Genomic DNA, 17,401 nt, shown 5'->3' with positions numbered 1-17,401 from the left:
CTGCCTTAGTCTGTGTAAGCCCCTCGTGTGCTCCATATGGAGGACCGTGAATCCCCCCATGAGCTGCTCATCCATGACCACATTGTGGTACAGCCTTGCATCCCAGACACTGTGGCGTCCTTTCTGAAAGGTCCGAGAGTCTAACCTGCCAGATGAGGTAGGGATTGCCAAGCACACTTTGCCAGGTGGGGAACCCAATAGAAGGTAAGTGACTTGTCCAGTTTCCCACGGGAGCTGGCCAGGAGCCCAGGTCACTTCGGTGCAGTTTCCACAGTGGAATGAACGCCTCCTAAGAGGATATACAGTTCCCATGATCCTGTGACCTCATTTGCTCAAGAGGGTTTTGCTGCCATGCCTCAGAAAGGTCCTACAGGCTAGCAGATTTATTCCTCACTCAATTTCAGATTCGGCCCCACCTGTCCCCTCTGAGCCAAGTTTTCAAATAGCAAGAGTTACACCTTTCTGCTCTTTCTTCCCAAGCTCCATTCTCATTGACTTCTTTATCCTATATTTAGTATATATCATATGCTCTTAGGCTCCTAACACTCCTCTAGGTTAGGATGTAATGTTTTCCCTCTCTTTGTCTGGACACCTGGAGGTGCTGAGTCTTGCTCTTTGCTCCTTCTGTCACAGTCCTGGGTCTTGTAGACACACTGCCGGTGGCTTCTCTGGCACCTCTCCCTTCGTGTCTCCTTAAGGAGAGACCACGCTGCGGAACTGGCAGAAATAATTACTGAAGCTAATGCTTTGTCCCTCTCTAAAGTTCAAGTTCATTTGTGAAACTTTCCTTATCTTGTCATTCTAGTTGCTGGTTTCTGATGAGCTCGTACTTATTTTTCAATCGAGTAAAAATGTCAGATTATATTAATAACTAGCATCATCAACTTTTGCTAGAAGTTAAGCTGATTATAAGCTCCTTGAGGGTACAGATTTCTCTGTCCATTCTGCTCATTGCTGAGGCTCTGGGGCTTAGACCAGTAGCTGGCCTATATAAGCATAAAGTGGGGCTGATATTTAGCTACATTAATATTTGCCAGGTAAAGAAATTTTATTGGGCACTATGTGCTGGGCAATGTGCAAAGGGGTCTGTATGTGTCCATCCTCTTAGCCCCTGTAACAATCTGAAGAAATAGGGATTGTGACCTCTGTGTTCCAGTTGGGGAAACTAAGGCATGGAGATGTTAGGTGACTTGTCTAAGGTCACAAACTTTATAAGTGATCAAGCTAGGATTCAAGCCCCTGCCTGTGGGATTGCAAGGAACACCCTCCTAGCCATCATGCTCAAACGCCTCTGCCCTGGGGGTTCACAGGCAGGGAGTGCTGTGTGACGGGGTCTAAGAGGGCTGCTGTTCCTTCTGCTCACCGAGGCAGGTGGGAGACATCATTGATGATCTTTTTCCTGGATCTTCTCTACAGAGACAAAGAACCCTATTTAAAAATAAGCAAAGGCACTGAATAGACGTTACTTTAAAAACAATATATAAGTGACCATTAAGCACGTGAGCAGATTTCAACATCATTAGTCACTGGGAAATGCAAATCAAAACCACAATGAGCTACTATATCACATGGGCTACAATGACTATTATCAAAAAGGGACGATAACAAATGTTGGCAAGGATGTGGGGAAAGGGGACCCTCATGCAATGTAAGACAGTGTAGCCACTGTGGAAACAGTTTAGCAATTCCCTTAACAAGTTGAACATAGAGTTCCCACCTGACCCAATAATTCCACTCCTAGGTATATATTCCAGAGAAAATATATGTCCAGAAATAAAAACAATTGTACGCCAATGCACGTAGCAGTATTATTCAGAATAGCCCAAAAGTAGGAACAATCCAGTTGCCCATCAATCAATCAATCAATGAATAAACAAGATATGGTACATACATTTAGTGGAATATTATGCCATTTGATTAAAAGGATCAAGGTTCTGACTCATGTTACAACATGGCTGAACCTTGAAAATATTGCACTAAATGACAGAAGTGAGACATGAAAGGACAAATATGAGTCCCTTTAAATGAAATGAATGGAATTGCAGACCCATAATGACAGGAAATAGACTAGTGTTTGCCAAGGACTCTGGGGTGGGTGAAAGTTAAACTTGATCAAATGAACCTGCCTCTGCCACTTCCTATCTGGGGGGCTTCCCTGGTTACCTTCACTCCTCTCTGAACCCTTTTCCCCTTTTTGTGTAGTTTTGGGTGTGAGCAGATTGACTTCTAAGCCAGCTTTTCTCTTATGCACCTACATATTTAAAGGGACACAGATTCCCTGGTTCTTGCCTAAGTTTAAGTCTGCTCTATAGCAGCAGAGACTAGTAGATGACAGGGCTGGATAGGGTCTTTGCATTATTAAACAACAACCACAAAATAAAAACAAGAAAACAAAATGACTCAAAGCAAAACGAAACCCCCAACAAGGCAGAACAGGAGCCTGCCCTCACGCCTCCGCAGAGCTGACCAGCCACTGGGGAGTCCGTGGGGAGGCCACTGCTGTTTTCTGAGTAGGGATGAAGGATAATGACAATCAAGTGTGTGCGCATCTCCAAGCCTGGGTGTCTCTCCTAATGCTGGGCTCTCGGATCTGGTCCATCGGCAGCAGCTCTCTCCCCAACCCCCCAGTGTGCTGCCGGTGGCTAATGGCTCTTATAATGAGAGATTTACGACTTGGAGCTTTCAGACCCTGCACCAGCCTCGTTTGTCCAGTTCGTGGCAGAGCCTGTAATCATCTCTGCAGGCTCCTGCTCCAGGCCCAGACACGCCGCTCTGGCCAATTCAGCCGAACGTGAAACCAGAAGCTGCACACACTAGCAAACACGAGTCACGTGGCTCCAGCTAGAGGAGAGGAAATCCATCCTGACATCTTATGAAAATATTTGTGTGTCTTGTTTACATAATGAACCCCAAGCTGACAGCAGTTGGGCAGGTCCTTTTTTTCTTACTCGGATGTGTGGCTTTGCAGCTGGGCTGGACGCGGCTCCAGGTTCTCTCTTAAAGGAGGTTTCAGAGAAGTCCAATTTTTCTTCCCCTTGTGTGTTGGGTGTCATCCAGACCTAAACTAAAAGCAAATGACCCATCCTTGGTCATCCTGCAGAATGCTGCCTGGCTGCCGAGTCTGGTTGGAGCCCTACTGCAGCTTGGACGCCACCTGGTCTGAAGGTCGGGTGTCTCTCTGGTCCCCAGTGTCAGTATTAGGGCCCCGATTTTCTGCCACCCACCTATGAAGGAAGAAACGGTTGCCTCTTAAATCCGACCCTGCCGTGATTTTGAATACAGTGTAATAATGATTCTCATTCAATGAGTCTGACATTCCTTGAGGAAGAGGGTGCACAAAGATGGATTTCCACTTCGTGAAGGAAACAAGCACAGGTGGAGTGTGCCACCCTCTCCCACACAGTCTCCCTCAAATGCCCCAGCACCTCACACCCCGCCATCCCAGGCAAAACCCCTGTGGCAGAGCCAGGCTCCTTTTCAGAGCCCCAGAGACGAGCCTGAGCAGCCCAAGGTCACACAGCTGAGCTTGTCACTTGTTGCAATCTGGAACCAGCATCCTTGCTGCCTGACTGGACACTTCCTATGGCATCACGTTGCATCCTTTTTAAGGCCAAAAGAAGGGAGGTGACGTTCTCACCTTCCACCTCTCCCAAAGCTGCCTGTGATGGTCGATTTCATTTGTCAACTTGGCTGGGTAATGATGTCAGGTGTTTGGTCAAGCACCCTGGCCTGAATATAACTGTGAGGGTGGCTCCTGGGTTTAACTCTGTCAATCAGTTGATCGCATCTACAGCTGATTACAACTACAATCAGCAAAGGAGATGGCCTTCAGCAATGGGAAAAGCTCCTTCAGCCAATCAACTGAAGCTCTTAAAGTGAGAATGAATGATTTCCACAGTAAGTAAGAAGAGTTCCTCTCTCTACATCATTGGAGTAGAGAATTCCTTGCCTTCATCTGAGTTCCCAGTTTGTGGCCTGCCCTATGGAATTCTGACTTGCCAATCCCTGTAGTTGTGTGAGCCAATTCCTAGAATAAATCCCTTGATTTTGCTCTTTCCCTGGAGAATCCTGACCAGCGCACTGGCCCTTGCCCCCGATGCTCCCTTCTTGCCACTCAAGCCCAGGCCCCCCCTAGCCTGGGCAGGACTTTGCCTTCCTGTGTTCTGACTGCCCATTTTTGAAGTCTTGGAGCCCGGAGAATCCCAGCAGGGCCCTTTTTTCCCCACCGATCAGCTGGTTTTCCTTGACATGGGCTGCCTCGCAGTTCCGGGGACTCTAGTTTTGGGGGATTGGAGGGGTGTGGCATTCTCACCCTCTCATGTTGAAGGTATTAGGGTTACACGACAGCGACAGCCTCCACTTACCTCTGTAAAGCTCTTAAAACAAGACGCCCCCTAGCCCGCCCTACCCCAAGCATGCGGGCAGGATCCCAGAATGAAAGGTAGAAGACAACCCATAAAGGGAAATGATCAAATCCACACTGTATTACAAAAGACCTCTGTGCGTGTCTCATTCCCCTTGGGCTATGAGCTCTCCCAAAGTGGGGACACTGCTCTATTTAGCCTTGTCACCCCAGCACCTAACTCAGGACCTCGAAGATGAGATTCTGTATAAATGCTTGCTGAGCTGAGACAGCAGCATGAGTCCATTGGCGCTGCACACATGAACACGGCGTCACGTTCCCGGGGCACCTTTGCATGCATTATGGTGTTTGGTTGGCTTTGGGGGCTTTACCCCATCCTCGGAAGAGGTCCCCAGGGGCTGTGCTTCCAGTTCCAGGCTTCTCAGAATTCATTTAGAACCCAAGTGACTACAAATTAAATGGCCAGGCTTTTAAAATATCTTTCTCACACATTCCGATTTTCTGAGAGAGATGAAATCTATATGTAAGACTATGGAGAGAGAGAGACATTCCATTTGCAAGTGTCCATTATATGCCACGCACTGCCCGGGGCCTCTGAAAACCTTCATTTCCCGCATGTCATGTTGCCCAGCCCTTCACGGTACATGTTTCTGCCCTTCTTTTACAGAGGAGCAAACTGAGGCTTGCAGTTATGTGACTTGTCTGAGGTTATTGTGTTGGGACATGGTCACCTCTGGTCTGATGCCAAAGCCTGGGCTGTAAAATCCGTTGATGCGAAAGAGCTTCCGAGATGGTTTCAGGCCCAGTGGATTCTATGCCATGTCCACCTTCTCTGTACGTATGTGGTCACTTCTATTGCAGACTCTCAGCTTGACACTTATTGGATGTGTGCCCCCTGGCCCATTCATGAAATGAGGTTTAGTCTCCTCATTTAAAAGGGGAGCAATCCTAGTGCCCAGCTCAGAGGCAGTTCCTAGTGTTAAATGAGATCAATGAGCTCACACTTGTGTGGTGTTTAGCTAATGTCAGTCGTGAAAGAAGCGCATAATAAAGTTTATTGTTAGGCTGTGATGGTGACATTAACCAGACTCAAAGAACCTTGGGATTATTCAATTAAATTCACATTTGGCCCAGTGTTTATGAAATTGCTTATAAAGGCGCTGTCCATTGAGTGGTTAAAAGCTCCTTAGATGGTGACCCATGCTGTAAATACCTTATCCCAGAGGGGATCAACTTCTCTCTTTATAAAATGGTGAATTTCACTTTAAAGGCAACAAGTTGTGCGATTTATCACATCCCCCTTTTGGCCTTGGCCTTTGGAAAATCACCCTTAAGTTGCGTTTCATCTGTGCCCATGCCATCTTTAGCCAGATTTTTTGGGTTTAATGATTTTTCCAGTTCAATATTTGCTTCTTTTATCATGGTTTTATCTGTGTTGTTTTTTTTTTATAAACTACCATTTTTTATCTGTGCTGATACTTACAAACTAGCTCATATTTGGTTGGCTATAAATTATACAACAATGTCATTATACTTTAGTGTCAATGATTTTATTAAATTTTGTGAAAGCTGCATGGTAAACAGGCAATCATATTGCCCAATTTTTGTGATAAACTGGTTTGTTAAACTTGGCCAGTAATTCATATCATAAGCAGGTTAAACAGATTAACATCATGATGTTATCTCAATATATTTTAATACTAAGGAACATTTTAAACACACTAAAATGCTGCTTGGCAAGGAAACGGGCAGCATAAAAAAAAAGGTGAAACACTTAAAAGGACTGAGCAGTTGGGACCAGAGAGGAGAAATCGGTATCTGAGTACAGCCAATGGATAAAAAAAAGTTTTTTTGGTTCACATTTAACAACGCTCTGCCGAAAACTTTTAAAGGATGCTCATGAAAACTTTCCTTACCTATCAAAACAGCCTCAGCTGTAACAGTCAGAGTGATGATTGCTGTTCCTGCTAAGAAGAAATTCTGCTAAGGCGACTCCCCACACCCCCCACCCCCACCCCCACCTCCTGGTTGCCAAGCAAACGTTCTGGTGACTTCATCACACTGCGGAGCTTTCCAGCCTTCTCCAGCCAAGGATGGAGGGTTGGGAGCCTGACTCACTCCGAGAGCCGTTACAGATGTAAACTGTGGCCATTTGTTCTCTCCTTTAACCAAATACCCCCTTATTTTTAAATGACCTTTGAGACCCAGTAAAAGGTCTTGGAAACGTCGTCCATGGAATATGATCAAACTGTCTGCAGAAGGTATGTGCTGATGTTTGCCCTGCAGATGCAGCTCTTATCAAAATATGAAATGTTTTCGTTCCATCGAGGTTTGGCCAATACCTCCAGCTGGCCAGCCGCTGTGCTGGGCATGAGGGCATGAGGTGAATAGGGCGCTCTCTAAAGACCTTGGTTGGCTTGGGGGTGCAGCAATTACTGAATGGCATCAAGTGGATGCACAGGCACAAGAGCCCGTGATAGGGGTGCAGACTCAGCGTGGGGGTGGGCAGGTTTGGGGCAGAAGCACTGTGCACCCCTAAGAGGAGGTGATGGTGGGTGGTGTCGGGGTGGGGGGTGAGGTGTTAGTCTAGCGGGCCAAGTCTCAGACATTGAATCACAAACGTTGAAGCTGTACCTTCCAGAAAGAAGAGTGGGTCTGTGTGAAGAGTTGTTATTGTGGGCACCTTGGTCTCCCAGCAGCACAGGATGGCTTCAGGGAGCTGCTAATCCCTGCATCGTATGCCCACATCTTTAGTGTGTGTTTCATGGGCTGCATTCTGGGGAGAAATGTCTGCCTTTCATTAGATTTTTCAGAGGAGCATGTGACCCCACTAGACACATACTAGAAGGTGCCAAGGCTATTTCGAAGACCAACAGGACAGGAGGCAGGAGGGGTCACCAGTCTGGTCACAGCCTCTCCACGATGGGGCAGTCACGGGAAAGGTGACCAGGTGGGATGGAGTAGAGTCTTTTCTCAGAATAAACAGACTTGACTTTCAGCCGGGCATCAGAGGTGCAGGGAAGGGAGAAATGTGTACGGTGACTACCCAATTTTTATTGTGGGTAGTGGGAAGCTGGTGGCCCCTCGCTAACATCATGGGCAAAGGAGGGATGGCTTGATGGTGGTAAGTTGGTTCTCTCTCTAAAAACCCAAGTTTGAGGCAACTGATGATGGTTTGATGCTCACTCATGGCATCTGGGCTCATGACGCGACCTCCTTCCTGCCTTGTGCCAGTCTTTAAAAAAGGTCTTTACTAGGAGGGCAGAGAGAAAGAACAGAGGGTGGCAAGCAGAGAACCCACCAAAGAAACCAAGATGCAGTCACCAAGAGGGAGAAAGATGTAAGAAGACCATGCTGTTCCATGAGTCACAGATGGAAACATTCTCCTGAGAAAGTGGGTTACTAGCCAGGCCAAATCACCCGGGATGCTTCATTGAATTTAAACCTGAAAATGTCTGAGCTGCATCTGTCTTAAAATATTAAAAGGGAGTGTTCTTAAAGATGTGGTGAAAATCGACAGAGTAAGCCTTGACTGCTCTAAGACTGGAAATGACGGAATGCATTTAAAATCCAAGAAGTAGGGATTTGAACGTACTTTCTCTGCCTGACACGAATGATGCAGAAGGGAAAATAAGTAAATTTACTAAAATAACCAAAGGTTTGATTTTTGGTCATTTACACATTACTTTGATGGATCGATCCCCAGTGGGGCCTCATCTGCTATTTTTGTTGAGACAATTCAAGCAGTGCTGGGTGCTGTTTGGGGATTGGGTCTAACGTCTTTCGGGGTCCTTTGCTTCCTCCTATGTGTTCCCTGCTTCTCTCTAAATATGCTGCATTTTTCTGCTTTTATATTTATAGTGGACTGAATGGTGGCCCCCCCAAAAGATATGCCCATCTTCTCATCCCTGGAACCTATGAATGCTACCTTCTATGAAAAGAGATGTGATTAAAGTAAGGCTTTTGAGGGGAGGGCTTTATCATACATTATTCAGGTGGGCCCTAAATCCAATGGCCAGGTTCTTTACAAGAGAGAGGTAGGAGGGACATCTGACCCGTGGAGAAGAGGCAGCCACGGGACCCTGGAGGCAAAGGTTAAGGTCATGTAGTCCTATACCAAGGAAGTCCACCACTATCAGACACAGGAAGAGGACAGCAATGGGCACCCCCTAGAGCCTCCAGAGGCCCCTGCTGACAACTCGATTTCAGACCTCTGGGCTCCAAGACTGTGAGACAAGATGTTTCTGTTATTTTGAGCTGCCTGGGCTTTCGAAACTATGACAGCAGTCACAGGAAACTCAAACATGCCATTCCCACCCTCCCCCTTTCCCCTCTGCTTGGCTCTACCACCTTCTCCCCATACCTATGTCTACTCCCATCTAAATCCACCCCATCCTACAGGGCCGTTTCAAGTGCACTGCTCCGCTCCCCACCCCACCCCAATTGGCTTCAGCCTTTCCTGGGTCCCTTGGATGGAAGGGTTCCCTCTGTGGTTTATTTGACCCTTACAGCCAGGTGATGGTTGGCCAGGGATAGCAAAGCTGTGATTCCTGTTAGGCTCTGTAGGAGGGCAGCGTCCTGCCCCCCTCTGTCTCCCAGCCCCGGGGCCTTGCACACCCTGACCACTGCATAAATACCTGCTCAGCTGGATACCGTGGTAGAGGCTCACCTTCCTCCAGGGAAGAGACCTGGGGCTCCAGACACACCTGGCTTGGGACCTCAGCTGGACACCCATTTCTTAATGTTGCTCCTGACATTAAGTGGACTCTGGGAAGGTGCTTTCCAGGGGGCCTGGCTTTGGCTGTGTGGCCTATGCTGACCCAGCCAGAAACATGCATAATTCTTCCAACCATTTCAGGAGAGAAAAATGCTTGGGACCTGCTTATGGGCTGCACGTCCCTGGGACACAGAAGACCAGAGTTCTGGGTACAAACACAACTGATTCATAAACCAGGAGTGGCTCTGGGTCATCAGTTGGGCCAGTTTTTAATTAGTTACAAAATGGTAGTCAGCATGCTGGCTTTCAGGACATCTTCATCCTAGCTGAGGCCATTGATAAAAAGCCCCATTTGGCTCCCAATGTCCAATATCAGGTGTGGGCTCCTACAGTCAAAGTTGGCTTCAGACCAACAGCCTTATGGTTCCCTCCTGGGGCCTTAGACTCACGATCTGCAGGGGAGCTTGTTGGTCTGACCGACAAGTGCTCTTAACTCAAGCTGTGTCCAGTGTCCTGGTGGGCTTGCTCAAGAGCAGATGGCAGGACCCCAGCCCAGAGCTGATGATTCAGTAGTTCTGCAGGCCAGGAGGCAGGGCCAAACATGGGCATTCCTAGCAAGTTTCCCAGTGGTGCTGATGCTACTGGTCCTGGGACCACACTTTGAGAACCCCTGCTCTGCAACAACGATGTGGGTAGTACCCTGTCTTCATTTCTTGGGGTTTCTATAGCAAGGTACTGCACCTCAGTGGCTTGAAACAACAGAAATTTATTGTTCCACAGTTGTGGAGGCTGGAGGTCCAAAAGCAAAGTGTTAGCAGGGCCACACTCCCTCTGAAACCTGTAAAGGAGGCTCCATCTTTGTCTTTTTCTAACGTCTGGCTGTCACCAACAAGCCTTGGTATTCCTTCACAGCATCACCCCAATCTCTTGCCACCTCCAGGTTCCCCTGGCCTTTCCCCATGTCTCCGTCTGTGTGTGTCCAGTTCTTTTCTTATAAGGACATTGGGCATGTTGGATTCAGTCCCACCCTAATCTGGTTTGGCCTCATCTCAACTCATCACATCTTCACAGATCCTGTTTCCAAATAGGCTCACGTTCCTGGGTCTGGGGTTAGAGTTTGAACACATCTTTTCAGGGGCTCATAGTCAACCCATTATAGACCTTACCTGAGGTTGGGTTTCCATGAGGTAAAGAACAAGGCAGGAGTTCAGGGCCATATGCATGTTGGGGTGAGGGAGCAAGGGTGCTCTTCAGGAAAGAATCTGTAAGGGAGGGGAGAGGGGCCTGAGAAACAGGGGGACAGAGCTGAGCAAGGATGGCATGTCACCCAAAGTCTAGCTATGGCCTGATCAATGGGGGGCTCAAGAATATAAACCAACACAGAGTTATCTCAGCCTACTGTATCCCAAAGTGTCATCCAATGTGGGGGAAGATGTGGCCTCCCAGCAAGGGCAGTTGTCAGAGAAGGGCAAGTCTAAGAATCATTGGCAGCTGTCCTGCCAATAGCGAGGGGATGGGGCAGTCACCCAGCAAGGAGGAACTGGGTGGGGCACAAATGGGTTTGACTCCATGTGCTCATTTTATAGATGGGGGAACCAGAACCAAATAAGATTAAGCAAATGACACAAAGCCACACATCTAGCATGGGGTGGGGCCTGAGTTTGAACCTGGGCTGCAAGAGTCAGGAGGCAAAGCCCTGTCTAACGTGGTCCTGCAGTTATTCCAGGCCTGTACACCCTCTGCCAGTTTCCTTGAACCAGGACAAGTTCTTGATAGTGAGTGGAGTTGGCCTGGTGAAAAGATGATCAAGTCTCCCATGGGTTTTTCAAAGCTGGGCAGGGGCTGGGTGGTTTGGAAGGCAGAGCTTCTGCAGGGGAGCTGAGGGGGTGCTATAGGAGGGGGCAGCAGCTGGGAGCCATGGCCCCAGGCAACCACCTGGCCTTTGTGAGAGCTGAACGTCCGGCAGCCTCAGGGCTCTTGGACCAACCAGCCTCGCTGTGAAGGGACCACTTGGTGGTCTCCTGTCCCTACAGCAGGATCAAAACCAGTGCCAGGCATAGCCAGTTCCAGATTCTGCCTGTTTTCTGTTTTGGAGACCTAAGCCTCCTCGATGAAACAGATCCATCCTGGCTCTTGGAAAACACCCACACTCCCATTCTTGTTAATCTGCCCCAATGTCCACCCACCACTCAGCAATGCCAGTGAAGCCCCCAATGGTGGCGACCCTGGCAGTGGAGGTGACACGCTTATGATATATCTGGGGTTGTGGCAGGCACTGCAGGCCAGTCGCTCTGCTAAGGCCCTGAAAGTCATCGTCATATTATTCTTAGTTATCACTCTAGGAGACAGGACTTAGGTGCCCCTACACATGGGAGGAGGAACACCTGGCAATAAGTAACCTGCCCAAAGTTGCTTAAACTGAGGAGCCTGAGGGCTTAGTGGCAGAGAGGATTTGTATCGAGGTCTTTCTTTCCCCATAGTCTAGGCTTTCAGCCACTTTGGTAACCTGCCTCCTGACGTCTTTTGGGGTCATTGTAACATGAGGTGCTCCCGGGCATGGTTGTAGAGTCCTACCTCGAGTCCCCTCAAAAATAGTTTCTAAGTTGCAACTTCACTGTGTCTGCAGATTCCTGTACACTTAAATGTTGCAATCACATGCTTCTTTCAGGCTTGGGATTCCTTTCTCTTGATGAACTTTACATTGTAGGCACTCTTCCATGTTGTGATCGAGTTTTTATAGCGTCGTTTTAAAGGTCCTGTGTTCCATCCAGATGAGCTACCTCCATCTCTCCACCAGTCTGTGGCAGGCAGAATAATGGCCTCTCAAAGACGTCCCCATCCCAATCCCCAGAACCCGTGACAAGGTTCCCTTGCATAGCAAAAGGAGCTTTGCAGGTGGGATTAATAGGCATTGCAATGGGGAGATTTTCTAGGGCTCTTTGGATGGTCCCAATGCAATCATAAGGATCCTTGGAAAAGGGACCAGGAGGGTTGGAGAGAGAGAAGCAGAGGTTGAGTGATGGGGGCCAAAAGCCGAAGAATGCAGGCAGCCTCTAGAAACCAGAAAAGACAAGGAAGTGGACTCTCTCCTAGAGCCAGCAGAAACAAAATTGTGCCAATATCTTGATTTTATCCCAGTGAAACCCATTTTTGGACTTTTGACCTCCAGAACTATAGGGCAGTAAATTTGAATGTTAAAGCCACTAAGTTTGTGGTAATTTGTTGCAGCAGCGACTGGAAACTAATACCCAGCCCCTGTTTGTCTGAGCACAGCGGTTCTCCCTGCTCCCTGCTAGAAATGATGGTAGGTCTCTGCAGCTGGCGTTTACTGCACGTTGTGATGTTCCAGGCACTGTGCTAAGGGCTGGGTAAAGATATAATCATTTTCAGTAACCTGTGAAGCAGGTATCAATTTTAACTCCATTTCACAGCAAGAAAGGAAGGGATGCTGAGTAACTTGTCCAGAGCTATACATGTAGCCAGAGCTGGGACTCAGACCCTGGGACTCTGTCGTCTGATTCCGGTGGCTTCCTGACCACTGTTGCTATGGTGACAGTGACCACCTGAGTCTCAAGGAGGGCTGCCTAGCCCTGTTCATTAACCAGGTAACCGGTGCCTTTACCAAAACTTTTCCCCAACCCATTCCTGGCCTGAGAGCTTTACATGTGTGACCTCAGTGCATCCATGGCAAGGCTGTTCAGGAGCTGTCACTGTATGCATTTTATGGATGAAGAGCCTCAGAGAGGTTAAGCAGCTCACCCATGGCAGGTCAGGCTTTGGAGCCGGACCCCGCTGACCCCACAGCCTGTGCTGTCTCCAAAGTTCTTGACCACGGTGCCACTCAGCCGGAACCAGTAACATTTATCTTCATCATCTTTATTGCCAGTTCATTGTGATGCATCAACAGTGCACAGAGATCCATGAGCCTTTCAGGCCTTATATTTGAGCTTCATGAAAAGCAATCTGTGTACATCATCTTGGATGATTGTCTCTGTCAGTCAACAATGTCATAGAGGGAGACAGAGACACATGCCTGGGTGAGAGCAGAGGGAGGTTCCGTTCTCATTCAAGGATGAGACGAGACAGATGCAGGCTTTGGACTGGTCAGTGAAATCTTTCTGAGCCACGTTCTGACTCTTTTGCAAATCTGCTTGAAAATACCACTGCATGTAATTTGCCCCATAACATTATATTTAATTTTTTTCATAAGCCCTTCTGGTGAGTTGATAAAGACAGAATTCTGATTTAGAAAGCTACTTTCTTAAATCTCTTCTTTCTCATCACTAGCCCTAGCAGCTGGGGAATAATCTGTGTATCTTTTTTAAAAATTGCTTTCCCCAGAATGTCTTTATTGTGGAGTCAAACCCTTTACCCTGGGCGGTGGAAGCTGGTCTCTGGCTGCACATGTTCACCGATTCCTGTCCTCACACCACCTTTCTGTGCTTGATTCACACTCTTGATGTAGCAACACGACAAAGGTTACTGCTGGAGACCTTTGCGGTCATTGGTGCTGAGGAAGAGGCTTGGTGAGGAACTGCTGGTAGGAGCAGTTCTGCAGCCTTACCCGTCGGGATCCAAGTAGTTGCTGATGGATCCAGTACTGGAGCTCAGGGTTCTCCACCAGCCCTTGGTCCACTGTAGAGTGCAACGGACCCCAAAGGCACTCTGGCTGTGACCGTCACCAATGGTTGTGTAGAGCTTGTTGCGTGTGAGGTGCGTGTGAGGGGCTGTACACTCCATATGCCATTTGCCCCACACTATTACTGCAGGATGGTCACGTTTTCCAAAGCAGTGTCAACGTCAGTGCCTGTGTTGCTCATGCCCTTTCAAGAATGGTTGCGTTCAGAGGTCGAATGAAAGCCTGTCCTGTGCTTCTTTATTCCAGCATTATTGGGTAACCTGTAGAAGGAATTGTTATTTCTGCTGGGGGTAATCTCAGGATCATGACCAACAAGATAGGGCTAAATTTTTCAATTATTACTGAAATTATTACATAAACACCTATGGAAGAAGGAGACTTGCAGCCTAATCAGCTAAGTAATAATAAACTCAGACAGTGCACATGGGGTGGTGGTGGAAAGAATGAATGAGGGTAATGTACAAGGTTTTAACAGGGGTTGGAATGCTCTGGATTCACTAGTGGTTCACATATTAAATTTTATAGTAAAGTTATATATATACCATTTTGTCCTTTTATGTAAAAGTTGCAATGTTGTCTTCTTTTGCCTAGGATTACAGGACAACCAGTACAGTACCAAGGACCAAATTGTCTTTAGAAATATCCAGTCTGATGTTACAGAGAAGAAATCTGACTATGCCAAGGTAATATGTTTCTCACTTCTAGAGTAGTCAGCAAAATGCAGTCAACTATAAAACATGATTACTGACCTACTTATGTGTTTGCATTTTATTTTGCTTAGTCAAAATCTGAATTAATGCAGCAGAAAATCTAACCAACAAGGACTGAGACTTGTTACATCAAAGCACCCACTGTATATGTAATTATTCCTTTATAGTTTTTACCAACAGTTCGTAACTGTGCAGTGTCATACAAGAGCATGGTGATTGAGTCTCAAATTTAAACCAAAATTGATCTTGATGGCTATAGCTAGATAGAAGATACATAGATAAATAGCTAGTTACCTAGATAGGTAGAAAGATATTGTTATGCCATGTAGCATTTCACAGATGGGGAAGAGGTAATATGAAACCTAACAAGCTAGTATAGGTTGTTATAACTGCAAAAAAGTGTTAGAAGCCTGAAACGGAAGAAAATGAGAGAGTATTTACAAAAGGAACTATTTGAGGTTCCAGGAAACAAATCTGTACCCAGTGGTTAATTTTGCGAGCTTATCCTATGGCAGCCTTTTTCTCTTCAACTGATCATGTAACCTGCCCACAGCCAGGGGAGGGAGGCTCTGTGATTATACCTGTTTAATGGGAGAGAAAACTCCAGCTCCCGTAGTGACCCGCCTCCAGCCCCAAGCCTGTAAGTGGCAGATCAGCCCATCTGGCCTCATGACCTCTGTTTTTTAACCCATTCTTTGGGGCTGGCAAGAAGAGTCCTCACATTCCAGTAAGAGAACTTAGAGGACGGGCCTTTCCACCTTACAGAACTGCCTGAGTTGCAGTTTACAAGGAACCTGTAGTTGCCTTTCACAAATGGATATTCTTTTTTCTTTTAAATACAATTTTATTGAGATATATTCACATACCATATAATCATCCAAAGTACACAATCAGTGACTCACAGTATCATCACATAATTGTGCATTCATCACCCCAATCAATTTTCATTACTCCAAAAAATAAATTAATTAAAAAAACACCCAAAACATTCTTTACCCTTTATCTCCTGCAAATGGATATTTTTACTGCCAACTACAGTCATCCTAAGGGAGGGTAGAATTTTAAGAATTGGCCTATCATAGCAGATTAAAGTAGCAAGGGTTTCTTTAAAAAGGACATTTTCTGAAAACATTTATCTTGGGTAATATTTTCGGATTTAGTTCTACATTTAAGGAAGCTTGAATTTTCCTTCAGACTGAAATCCCACAGATGGAGAAAGGATGCCATTTGGGGTTTTGACATTTAGTCATCAAAATTTAAACGCTTTTCTATGTGGAAGCACCATGCTTATCGCCTCAGGATATAAAAATTGGGGTGATAACTGATTTATTCCGGGGAGCAGGGCGGGATCCCTGGGGTGGCAGGGAGGGAGGGGACCGCAGGGATCGAGGCTCCCCAAGAGTGTCACTCGGAGGAGATGCTGGTTAGGGAGGCTGAGCCACAGGGCAGGGAGGGGATCTGCTAGGGAGGATGTTGCTGGGTCGGGCTACGCTTTTTACAAAGAAAGACACCCACGGCAGAGCTTTCCCACTTGTTCCTGACGTTTAGTTGCAAATTTCAGCATTTCCTCGCTGATGTTCAAATTAATCAGTTCCTTCATTAAGATCTAGACCTTCGGGAAGCTGTGGGTGGGTCCCTACACATACTCACCTGCACTCAACTGCACGCGCACACACACACACACACACACACACACACTCACATACAGTCACCTGCACACGCACAAACCCTCACCTGCATGCACACACATGCGCTCACTTGCACATACGCCCACACACATACATTCACTTGCACATGCACACACACTCACCTGCACACGCATGCACTTGTCTGTTATCTGTGACTGAGTTAGATACCAGGAAATCACACCTTGTAAATGTCTGCTTGGGAATTACCTGGATCATCTAATTTGATCCTACCAGTATTGTGACTTTCAAATTTCTCCCCTAAATTTGAGCTTTTCAAGTCGTGTCTGGTTGTTTGTTATGAGGATGCTCTAAGATGATGAAACACTCCAGAGGGGCCCAGCCTTGTCACAGCAGTGACTCTGGCCAGCCTCTGGAGCCAGCCCAGAATTGATCACTTTCCCTTTCAAAATGTGTCAGAGCTGTAGCGATGATATGTAGGTGCCTCAGCTGCCAAGTAATTATTTAAAACAAGTGAAATATGGAAGAGTTCCATTCAGTAAAAGCTTCATTTAAATTTTTCCTGATAATTAAATGAATGGCAACTCAATGTAGAAACTTTTAGAAATGTGTAAATAAGGAAATATCACATTTACTTTTCCTCCTCTTGTTTTTCCAATGCATTTTTACATGAGTATAAAACTCATGCTTAAAGCTTTCACCTATTACGTAACACTCCATCCCCAAGCAACTTCTCATGTCATTTAAATTCTTCTTAACTTTATTTTTTAATTTCTGCAGAAGAGGCAGTTGTTTCACACCATGATTTACATTTCCCCGTTAAAAAAAAGACATTTAGCTTTTGCCAGCTTTTCACCCTCCCACGTTACACTGCATTGAACCTTTTGGTTTTTAACAAACGTGTGGAAAGACACAAGTTTCACTATGGAGAGTGAGAAAGGTATAGATATTTTTTCATTTGACTTAAAATCCTCTTACCCTGTTGCTACTTGCCCAAGTGAACTCACACATTTGAAAACCTTTCATATGTTCAGGACAAAGCAGTGCTAGGGTGACACATTCTCTAGAGATGATGGTTCCAGGCAGACTAAGCAGAGGGCAGCATGTCTGCACTAAAGGGGCAGAAACTGTGCGGGACAGGTGAGGAGAGATGGAGCCAAAGAATAGACCCAGTAAATAAAGTCGTGGGTTGCAGAGCAGCCATGCAAAAGGAGAGAATTGCCTCCTGGAGCAAAATAGAGATTTCCAAGGTATAGATTAGAATAGAGGCTTATCCTTTGGAAAAATAAATTGCCCCAGGAGTATCGGAGCCCCACTCTGACGGCC

At 46.6% G+C, this 17,401-nt stretch overlaps 1 protein-coding gene across 9 annotated transcripts in view; it reads left to right on the top strand.

The window, feature by feature from the left end:
- Positions 1–17,401, top strand: part of C13H10orf90 (chromosome 13 C10orf90 homolog) — a 246,600-nt gene that overhangs the window by 127,249 nt on the left and 101,950 nt on the right. For 4 of the 9 annotated variants that reach the window (XM_077126392.1, XM_077126393.1, XM_077126391.1 and 1 more), the window contains exon 3: positions 14,311–14,402. In XM_077126392.1, the coding sequence (XP_076982507.1) occupies positions 14,311–14,402 (92 nt within the window). Of the gene's footprint in view, positions 1–6,422; positions 6,625–8,224; positions 8,318–13,071; positions 13,184–14,310; positions 14,403–17,401 lie in introns of those variants that run through there. The other 5 variants (XM_077126399.1, XM_077126396.1, XM_077126400.1 and 2 more) reach the window with 4 other exon arrangements.

Source organism: Tamandua tetradactyla, chromosome 13, assembly GCF_023851605.1.
Source record: "Tamandua tetradactyla isolate mTamTet1 chromosome 13, mTamTet1.pri, whole genome shotgun sequence".
Taxonomy (NCBI): Eukaryota; Metazoa; Chordata; class Mammalia; order Pilosa; family Myrmecophagidae; genus Tamandua; species Tamandua tetradactyla.
This window is presented reverse-complemented; position numbering and strand designations above follow the sequence as displayed.